This window comes from Lissotriton vulgaris, chromosome 7, assembly GCF_964263255.1.
Source record: "Lissotriton vulgaris chromosome 7, aLisVul1.2, whole genome shotgun sequence".
Taxonomy (NCBI): Eukaryota; Metazoa; Chordata; class Amphibia; order Caudata; family Salamandridae; genus Lissotriton; species Lissotriton vulgaris.
This window is the reverse complement of record NC_141695.1, coordinates 75,733,480-75,745,108: the sequence shown is the minus strand read 5'-3', so window position 1 is coordinate 75,745,108 and position 11,629 is coordinate 75,733,480. Positions and strand designations below refer to the sequence as shown.

Genomic DNA, 11,629 nt, shown 5'->3' with positions numbered 1-11,629 from the left:
CGGCTTCCGTTTCACAAACCCCAGAGCGATAACCAACCAGTCTCGAAAAACAAAAATCTTCTTCCTATCGTGGCCGCAGATTGTAACGCTGTCGTCCAGAAACAGTGTGGTCCGGGAAGGCTCCCTCAACTACGGCCGATGTCACAGCTGGGCTCTTTTCTTTATCCAGAATCTCCTTGTAGTCGGTCAGCACGGCAGGATTCACCAGATCCGGAGAGACACGACGGCAGTGAGTTGAGTGCACCCACCGCTTTCTGTTGGTCACTCGTACAGCTGTTCGAGTTGCCAGGAGGACTTGCTCGGGGCCACGCCACCTCGGTTCCAAGCTATTCACCCTCTCAAACGACCTCACCATAACAAAGTCACCAGGACGAAGATTGTGAGCCTCTCCAGTAGAATTGTCAGGGAGCGCTTCTCGAACCTGTTGATGAATAGAAAGCAAATCATTTGTTAATCGTGCCAAATAATCATTCATCATTATGCAAGGCACATCATGTATCAATCGCGGCTTAGGCACTCCCCATATGTTCATAGGCCTTCCAAACACCACTTCATACGGTGTGAGGCCTGTTCGAGAGTGGGGCACTGATCTAAGAGAGAGCAATGCTAGCGGTAAGGCATCCGGCCACTTCAATGACGTGGACGCCACAATCTTAGCCAGTTTCAACTTCAACGTAGCATTGTACCGCTCGACAAGACCTGCTGACTGAGGGTGGAACACAGCATGAAACTTCTGCTGGATCCCCAACCCCTTCAGTACATACTCCACAATTTTCCCAACGAAATGAGGGCCATTATCGCTCCACAAATATTTGCAAACTCCAAATCGAGGGAAGTACTCCTTGAGCAACACCTTAGCTGTTGTCAAAGCTGTATTATCTTTCGTGGGGAAGGCCTCAACCCATTTGCTAAAGGCGCACACCACCACTAAGACATATTTAAGGTTATTGCAGCGCTCAAGCTGGATGTAATCCATTTGGAGTACCTCAAATGGTGCAGAAGGTGGAACGAACCCTCCTTTCAGAATATGGGTCCCTTTCGCAGGATTGTGCTGTAAACATATCAGACAGGTCTGCACTACTCTCTTGGCAGTATTGGCAATCTCAGGATGCTCCCAAACTCGTGATAACAATCGAGTGATTGCAAGAGCTCCCACATGCGCTAATCCGTGAGTCATCTGAACCATCGCCTGCAAGTAAGCTGCAGGCAATTGCCATCTCTCCATGTCCTTGTTTCTCCAACAACCCTCATCATCTAGTACCCCGTCTGCTGCCCATGCCGCAAGTTCTGATTCAGTCGCTGATTTTTGGATGTCTAGTATTTCCGCTCTAGCATCATACCATCGCTCAGCCTGTGATTTCGTGACATACATGGGGGAGTCAGTTCGGGACATAGCTGTTTGCCTTGATATGCTGTCTGCAAAAGCATTTCCTTGACCCACTTTATCAGTGATCTTTTTATGGGCACTGCATTTAATTATCGCTACTTTCTTTGGACAGAGCAACGCATTTAGGAGATCACGCACCAGTTCTCCGTGCATAATGTGTACTCCATGAGAAGTCAAAAACCCACGTTCTCTCCAGAGTAGCCCGAAGTCATGTGCTACTCCGAAGGCGTACTGGCTGTCTGTGTATATGTTCACACATAGGCCAGCACTCAATTCGCAGGCTCTTGTCAAGGCTATCAGCTCTGCTGCCTGAGCCGATTTCTGTGGTATTCGTGCTGTTTCTACCACTGTCTTAAGTGTCGTGATCGCATATGGTGCGGAAGTCGTACCATCTGGCAGCCTCAAACACGATCCATCAACCCAGAGTTCCCCATCCACATCTGGAAGTGGCATATCCTGTAAGTCGACACGACCCTTTGTCTGTTCCTCGGTCAGGAAAACACAATCATGATGTTTTTCTTCCTGACCCTCCTCAACCGGATAGGGCAATAAAGTGGCAGAGTTCAGGGTAGCGCATCTTTTCAATGTAATGTGTGGCGCCAAAAGTGTAAGCTCATATCCTGTCAAACATGCACTCGTGAGATACTGTGTTTTTGTTTGATTCAACAGGGCATCTACTGCGTGAGGAACTAGCACCAACAATTTGTGCGATAAAACTATTCCCTCACTTTGTCGTATGGCTACCACTGTTGCTGCAACTGCTCGAAAACACCCAGGTAACCCACGTGCTACAGGGTCAAGAACCGCTGAGAAGTATGCACATGGTCTCTGCTTGTCCCCGTGTGTCTGCACTAACACTGATAACGCGCACCCATCTTTCTCGTGCACATACAACGTGAAGATCTTTGTATAATCTGGTGTACCTAACACGGGTGCAGAGCAAAGGGCTTGTCTCAATTGATCAAAAGCATTTTGACATTCATCTGTCCATTCGAGGGGCATTGGTGTAGTTTTGGACAGTAATGCTAACAAAGGTTTTATAATGTGCGAAAACCCCATGATCCACTGTCTACAAAAGGACGTTAATCCTATAAAAGCACGCACATCTCTCTGAGTGCGGGGGACTGGTGTATCTAAAATCGCCTGAATTCGATCTGATGTTAATGCACGCCCCTCCTTAGACAAAAGATGACCGAGGTAGGTCACCTTGGGTCTACAGTATTGGAGCTTTTTCTTTGAAACCTTATGATTGTTCTGAGCCAGAAAGGAAAGCAAGGCCAACGTACTCTCTTCACATTGTGCATAAGAGTCTGCAGCCAACAAGAGGTCATCAACATATTGAATAAGGGCTACTCCAGATTGCAATTGAAAAGAATCAAGCTGTCTTTTTAAAGCCTGGCTGTAAATACTAGGGCTCTCAGTGTAACCTTGAGGAACACGACAAAATCTATACGATTTATTATTTAACGTAAAACCAAATAAATATCTGCTATCAGGATGGATGGGGATGGAAAAGAACGCATTTTTCAAGTCAATGACACTAAATGTCGTCGCCGTTGGGGGAACCAATGTGAGCAATGTCGTGATGTCAGACACCACCGGATATTGGGGAATGACAATTTTGTTTATTTCTCTCAAATCAATAATAAATCGATAGACCTTGTCGTCAGTGTCTTTCTTAAGAATCGGAAGAATAGGGCTGTTGCAAACATTATAGGGAACTTCCTCCACTACACCTGCAACGATCAAATCTTGAACAATGTGTGTCAGAGCAATTTCACCTTCCCTGGAAATTTTATACTGCGGTACTCGTGGCAAAAGCACTCCCTCCTTCACAGTAATTCGAATAGGTGGAATAAGCATCTGTCCCACATCCGTATCTGAGGTCACCCATAACGTGTGGGGGAGAGAGGCCAATGCTTCACATTCTTGTATAGTGCAAAATCTATCTGATTCTGGATAATTGTCGTTCAAGATAACTCGCACTCCCTCCGGAGCGCAACGTATCGCTGCTCGAAAATATTTGAGCAAGTCAATGCCCAGAATATTATCTGGGGTATAAGGTGACAACAAAAATTGACCAAAACTGAAAAATTTATCAAGACAAAGTGCAAGAGGCTTCGATAATAGGCTAGGAGTGGGTGTGCCATCAAACCCTATACATGTTATCATGTCGCCAGACAGGGCAGCCCTCGGAACCAAGTTTTTAGACAAAGCGCTACGAGTAGCTCCTGTGTCGACTAGAACTGATCAGTAGAACCCAAAATGCCAGCTGATACATATGGACCACTCTGATCTACTGGCACTTCAACTGATTCCGTACCCCATCCTACGCAATCCTATGCATGTACATAATCCTGATGCTCCACATTCTCACCCTCCGATATCTGATACTGGTTCCGTCTATCAAATGTATTACGCTCATCCTGGCCACGGCCCCTCTCTTCAAACCTACTACGATCACCTCCACTACCTCTCGCCCCCGAGTAACTGCTCCTTGACCTTCCACCTCCTCGACCACGCTGACTACGTTGCTCACGAAGTACCGGACAATCATCAGCCCAATGCCCAAACTCCTTACAATAGGCACATTGATCCTCCGCTATATCTGTACGCCCGTACGACGCATTACCCCCTCCTCGTCTGCCTCTATCATTCCCTCTAGATTGCGTTCCACGAACCTGTGCCAACATCACCTTCGTTTTCAACTCCTTCGCTTTCTTATCAACACTTTTTTTAGCCTCCAATTCCTGCCGCTCATAATACTGAGCCATAGTTAACAAAGACGCAGGGGTCGCCGTGGTCCAGGAACTTTCGCTCATTTTCAATCGCTTCGCAATCTCCGGTAGGAGATTAGCCACATACTTATCAACGAACAGATGCCTACCCGTATCATCTGTTAATGATTGCCCACTATAATCATGAAATGCTTCTTCAAAACGTGTAAAGAAATCAGATACCGATTCATCTGGCTTCTGTTTACATGAAGCCAACATAGTCCAATCAATCTTTTTAGGAGGCACCAGAGTTTTTACTTTAGTCAAAATAGCCGCCGGAAGATCTAAAATTAAAGCACACGGCTTACATGCAGGTTCCCTTTGTAAGTCAGCCTGCTCTAAGTCCTTCCAAGCAGCCCCAAAAGTCGTTTGGTCATTAGTTTTACGAATCAACCTCCACATATCAGGGGGAAGAATTAACCCAAAGAAGAGATCTATATCAACAAGGGTCATAACACAAGAGGAAATGGCCCCCTCAACCCCTTCATAAAACGCGGCTGGATTTTTACGAAGATCAGGCAGGAAGTTCTTTAATGCCATAACATCTGCTCTATTCCAAGGCGTATATACCCAATTATATATAAAGTACCCCTTCGCATCCTTCGACGTTTTATCGTCATCTGTACCGTCTCCCTTTGGAGGAACATACAAAGGTGCGGCTTCACGCATAGGCATAACATGCATTTTGGTATTCTTATCTGAACCCCGGAGAGAACACTCCTTAGACTGTTCAGTGGACCCCGGCACGGACTCCTTATTCTTTTTCCGCTCTTCCCGCAATCTGGACGTCTCATCCCGCAGCTGGATCAGTTGCTTGAAAAATGCATCGACATCTGCAAGAACAAATAAACCTTTATCCAGATTCTCACGATGAACCGACACAGCCTTAGGTTCTAACGTCTCCGAATATTTACGAAATGTAGTAACAACTTCATCAGCCAAAGTAGTCAAAAAACACATCAGTTCTCGTTCTGTCCATTTACCCCTCTCGACAACAACGTCAGACACAGTTACATAATTTAAATTCAATTTACGGGCCCAACTACGCAAGTCCGCGGCTTTCTCCGCAGGTAACCTGACACTGGACTTATCCCCTTTTCCCGACTTATCCTGTCCTTCATCGTCAGAATCTGCAGTCGGAGCCGTAGGAAGAACATACGGAGGCGGTGATCGATCTAATAACGAAAAATCATCAATTTCATTAGTATTGGTATTAAAAAGGAGCACATTTATAATATAAAGGAACCCCAGCAAAAGTACATTATTTCAGTAAATGAGTGGTATGATGGAAGTATGTAATCAATCTTCATGATACTATTTCCTCATTATGGAGCCATATGTTATGGTCATAGCATGTGTGACATTGGTACGTGTCTATAGTCTCTAGTTGTGAACACAGATGAAAATATAAACGATAAAGAAGATAATTTAAAAGCACATTATATAATGAGAGTTACATTATTTGTATATAATTTGTAATTAAAGACATGTTGCTAATTTGATGTTTGTAGAGCGATGTAGCCTATTAAGGAAGTGAACCAAAACGACAACAAATGAACATCAATGTATCTGGGTTTAATTTCCTAGGAAAAATTGCAGTTCTGGGTCATAATTAAGCCCACATTCAATGCTTCGAAGACGCATAATCCAAGTGGCTTCTTTCCGTCTTAATGCCAACTCACGGTTACCGCCTCTCACATGGACGGGCACCGTTTCGATTCCAAAAAACGATACTCGGAAGTCTTATGTATTGGCTTGGCATTTGGCTACATGAAGGGCTACTGGATATTTAGGGTCTAGTTTTTGGATGGCCCTCATGTGTTCTGATATCCTGTCTTTCAACATCCTGATTGTGCTTCCGACGTATTTTTTGCCACACTGGCATTCAATTATGTATACCACATATGATAGAAGATAGGGGCCTATTATCAAGGGGGTTTATCTCTGCTTTTTTGGCATTACAAGCCAAGAAAGCGGAGATAAAATGATCTCCCTATTACTTAGCTGTCGCTAACACCAGTTAGCGACAGCTAGTAGGAGATAACAACCATCTTGGGGCCCGCTTTGCATGTCAGTGAAATGTATCACTAAGGACATGCAAAGTGGGCGTGCCAAGATGTTAGCGACTGGAAACAGTCGCTAACATCATTATCTCCTATTACCATCTTTTGGAGATATTCGCACTAAGCGCAAATATCTCCAAAAGCTAACACCTGCCCCTGAGCAGTTTTTAGCCATGTTATCCAATGGTAGGTGGACAACATGGCTAAGAGCATTAGCTCGGTAATGCATGAATATCTCTGACTTTTCAGCGATATTCATGCATTTCGGCCGATTTTTATATCTTAGGAGATAAACCTTGATAATAGCAAGGTTCCTAAGCAATAAAAATCGCCGCAGCTCGGCGATAAAATATTGCTGCTAAGCCAACATAGCGATAATTATCGCTAGTTGTTGGTAATATGCCCCCTAATTATGTATCCTACTACGACTGGACATTTTGTGATGCCCTTATTAATACGTAGATTCCATCAAAAAATTAAAGATGCTTTAAGCGTTGGTGGACAATTTTCAAACTTTTTGCAATTCTTTGCACCAAATATTGTGATGGATCCTAATGCTAGGACATGTCGGTCCAAATAAATTTCACAGCAGATGATCTTTAACTAATTCGCACTAAAAAGTACAACTTTAGGTTGTGAAATTACAAATGTTCATTCCTTTGGCTCGTGTCTAACCCCTGTTGATAGCAGTACAAATTGCTCTTTAAATGAAAGACCGCTGCAAGATACCTACATGCTCTTTGTGTGAAATCTAAAGAGTGTAACCGCTGCTACCATATTTTTCACATCCTCCATGATTCCCAATCATAAGGGAGCACTTGGAATAAAAAACATTAAATAAAACAATTTATTCGAAAACTCAGAAGTAAACATAGGTTACTGAATGTTCATAATTTCTTTAAAGTATAGTATCAGCTTTATAAATTCAAAGAAGAAATTGTTATTTAACATTTACCCAATTGTTCAACCATTGTCAACAGATATAATAACACGTGTATCTTTATTTTCAGTCTCTTTAATTCCTCGACTTGCAGCATTCCTGGATGGATGGAAATACAAAATATGAGCATGAATGAAGACTTCCTAGTGGTTGGATTTTCTGATCTTCCACAGCTGCAAATTCCACTATTTTTAGCGTTTTTACTGATTTACCTATTTACTTTCTTGGGGAATGTTTTGATCATGATAACAATTTACTCAAATTCACATTTGCACACACCTATGTATTTCTTCCTGACAGATTTGTCCTTTCTTGATTTCAGTTACACCTTGGTAATTTTTCCTAAGATGCTGTGCTACTTCTTTATGAAAGGTACTCATGTTTCTCTCACTGAATGCCTGCTTCAGTTGTATTTTTTCATGGGAATAGCCTCTGTAGAGTTCCTGCTCCTTACCGTCATGGCTTATGATAGGTATGTGGCCATTTGCAATCCATTTCATTATATGACCATCATGAACAAGGCTGTTTGCATGAGACTGGCAGTTGGAAGCTGGGGAGCTGGTCTATTAAATGCAATTCCACATATTGTTCTAATGTCCCGGCTCTCCTTCTGCAAATCCCACACAATTAATCACTTCTTTTGTGATATGACAGCCCTTTTAAAGATCTCTTGCACTAACACTGTCATAATTGATACACTTAACTACATCAATGGATTTGTAATAGCAATTATGTCATTTATTTTAATCATTATATCTTATAGCAAAATAACCTCCTCAATCCTAAAAATGAAGTCTAAGGTCGGCCAACACAAAGCTTTCTCCACATGTGCCTCCCACCTCACTGTGGTTATGTTATACTATGGATCTGTAGTTTTTACCTACATGCGACCCACCTCATCTTATTCAATGTCAGAGAGTAAGATATCATCTTTGGCATACGTCGCTATTACCCCTTTGTGCAACCCTATTATATACAGTCTGAAAAACACTGAGTTAAAAAATGCTCTGCTAAAGAGAAAAACACAGCATCATGTTTAAATACTAGAACTTTGCATTTTTCAATGCTAGCAACATCCCACAACCATTGTACGGCATGGTAACAAAATATTGTTATCAGAATATCATTGGACATAAATATTAAAACCTTAATATAGTTTACCAAAATATCAACTCATTGGAGTTTATAGAATATATGCAAAATCTTTAAGTTAGATTATTTTTCTGTAGCCAATATTGTGACATAGAAAGCCAGTTTAAATCCATTAGACACCAATCTTCTGCTGAAAGAATATAGGATTAAATATACATCTGTATTTTGTTAATAACATGCTGAGTACAGTGATTTCTGATGTACTTGAACTTTGTTGTTAAGCCTTGTAAATTGAATTAAATTGAGCGTCTCTAACTATACAATTAATAATAATGACTAAGTTGAAATAGGAAAAGCTATCAGACAGGATTTCTTTGGTACTTTACATGTGGCAATAGCAAAGTTTGACCGCCTTTGTCTTGATATACATATGCTCAAACATTTCTATGTGTTAAGTATAAAAAGTGGAAAGGTTATGAAAGTCATATGAAGTAGTTAGCTTTGTTTGAAATTAAGTCATGACAATTACATGAGGATATAACCAAAGCTCAACTCAAATATGTTGTCTGTCTCTCAGTCTGCCTCATTTTTCTTAGAATACTGAGTTGTTGTAGATTTGACTAATTAAAGTATTTGTAATTATGTATTAACCTGGACTACCTGTTTTGTTGTTGTTGTTGTAATGGTTCCTACTCTAAGTTCTCTATTTCATGATTGTGTGGCCACCTTAGAATCCATACCTCTTCTCTGTAAACAGTTTCCTTCTCAAGGTATGCCTTTGATCTCCTTTTTGTAGCTTGCCCTTTTAAAGTTTTCATTGAAAGATGATTCATTAGGAGCTGATTGTGGAGTGTGTAATCAGGGTCTCATTGTAAGGTGATTCATAAAGATAAAAATGCAAGGTGAATCAGCAAGAACTCATGGTAGGGTTAATCATCTGAATCTCATCGTTAGGTGAATCATCTTGCTCTCAGAGTAAGGTGACCCATCAAGTTAACATTGAAGGGTGTATAGTCCATAATCAAGATCTCAATACAAGGGAAATTTTCCAGATCTAATTGCTGGGTGAATCTGCAAAATTAATGAGCCAATATCAATTTAAGATCTTATCAAAATACAATACAAAACTACTTTTAAGTGTCCTTGTTTGTCTTTTTAGATTTTCTAGAAGTCTTAGTGCAAGAATTATGCTGTACTTGTACTGAAGTGTCTCTATTTGGAAACAGTTTCGTCAAAATCTTATCGAAATGACAGCCTTCAATTCAATCAAGCGGGAAATTGTCATCTTTGATGTATGATGAGACCTCCTTGCCTTCATATGTCCTGATCTCAAACCTAGGATAAAGCTGTTCTACTGTACAAAAAGGCAAAGTGCAAAAGACACAGCTTACCTTCAAAACAGGACGCCTAGTGCTGGATTTGGCAGGAACCATCCTCTCACCGTTTTTCAAATACGTTTTCTTTGAGGCAATATTCTCTCTTTTTGCCATCCACAGTTTGCCTGGAAGCATGAATAATGTTTTAGAATCAGAACATAAGAAACACTTCTGTGAAAAATATTTAAAAAGACAATCTTCAAAATTTGAATATTTTGAAAAGGTGCTTTCACACGGGTTCTGTTTTTGCCATACCTCAACAGTTCCTCTTTTATCCTAGGCTAAGCTTGCAAATGTTCAAGACTCTACTTGTCCGTGTGACCTCTTTGTTAGTGTAAAATTGTAGCTCTTTCTGTATCTAAGATATAGTCCCTATCGTCAATTGTTCCTCTGTTCTTCAGGGAGTTAGTTTTCTACTGCTTGAATCAAAACAATAAAAAATCAACAAGTGACTTCTACCATCATAAGCGTTCAACAGGCCCTTTACTTCTGTGCTTGAACCACCTGGAACAACATTACTGTATCCATCAGCACTATGTCAATCCTGGACCAATTTGATTATATATCTTTTACATGAAAAATTGACATAGAGAAAATGATTCTAACAAAAGTGTTTTTATTCTAACCACTGTTAAAAATCAGGGTCTCTAGTTGGCACTGGTTTGCAACATTGTTCAAGTAGGGACTCTTCTAGTCAGGATAAGGAGGATACACTACTGAAATAACCCCTGCTCACCCCCTTAGTAGCTTGGAACAAGCATTTAGGCTTATCTCAGAGGCAGTGTGGAAAGTATTTAACATAACCCACAGTAATACAGTGAAAACACCACACCAGTTTTGGGAAAATATCCAATACTTTAAATATTCAAAACAAGACCATAATAATAAGAATCCAACATACAGTACTTAAAAGTATGCACTTTGCAAGAATAACCTTAAAAAGGCAGCTCCTTGAAGTCAGTAGCTCTGTCCAGTGCTTGCACAGTGATGAAAGCAACAGAATCCAACAGTTCCATCTGACTGCATCGGTGAAGGTGTCGGCAGACTCATAAACTGTACCTTTTCTTTGTGGCCGATCACGTTGGTGTGAGCCAGTCAAGCCAACCGTTGTGTTTATGATGTGAAGTGAAGTGGTGCAGCATGCGGTGCCCCAAGATGTGGTGCAGGCAGCGGCTCAGTGAAGGTCATCCAGTGGCATCAGTGAGACCAGGGCTGTGGTCCGGAGTGAGGCATGCTGATAGGTCAGAGTGCAAGCGACAGAGCTAATTTGGTGGGAGCTGGCATCAGTCAGCCCAGACTGCAATGTGGGATGAGGCGGTGTATCGAGAGGCTTAAGAGCGGTGCCCCCAAGCCACAATGTGTCACAGGTGTCAAAGTCAGCAGGCAGTGATGGCATCAGTGAGATCAGGGCAGAGAAGTGAAGCTAGGTGGTGTGGTGTGGAGTGTGGAACCTATGGGACAGGTGCAAGCAGCGGCTCGGTGTCAGGGCAGCAGTTGTCGTCTGTGAGAAGTTGGCCTGGTATATGATGCTCACTAGTTCTAGTGATCACCTTGTACCATGCCAAGCAACCCTTATGATGATTGGTTGTAAGTCAACCTCATAGACCAGCTATCCTAGAGGTAGCATGGACAAAGCAGTCTTAGGCTAAACTCTGTAAAGGCATGTGAAGCAAGCTGTTTTACCATACACAATCCCCTTGAATATCAAATGAAAGGACACCACACAGATATATATTGAAAATATATATATATATATTTATTTACTACAAAGTCCCCTATACTCTTTATGAGCACAGAAGCAAATGCGTTAAAACAAAACCCAGTTTAAATACACAAAAGTTGCACAATATGGATGAGCCCTAGGGGCCACCTAAACCATATACTAAAATAGTGGTATAAGCACCACCTTGCTGAAAGGAAGTAGGCCTAGGGCCTTGGGAATCGCTGGAGCTGTTCGGGACTAACAGTGAAGAAGTCGGGAAAGGCCCGCGGGA

General features: G+C 41.8%; 1 protein-coding gene across 1 annotated transcript; it reads left to right on the top strand.

Moving 5' to 3' along the window:
- Positions 1-7,274: 7,274 nt before the first annotated feature.
- On the top strand, positions 7,275-8,207 carry LOC147700806 (olfactory receptor 1L4-like). The gene has a single exon (XM_086929241.1). It carries the CDS (start codon positions 7,275-7,277, stop codon positions 8,205-8,207), a length of 933 nt encoding a protein of 310 aa, XP_086785367.1.
- The last annotated feature ends 3,422 nt before the right edge of the window (positions 8,208-11,629 follow it).

What these genes read in the sequence shown, in the direction of transcription:
- LOC147700806 (XM_086929241.1), top strand. Translation starts at nt 7,275, where the DNA reads ATGGAAATACAAAATATGAGCATGAATGAAGACTTCCTAGTGGTTGGA.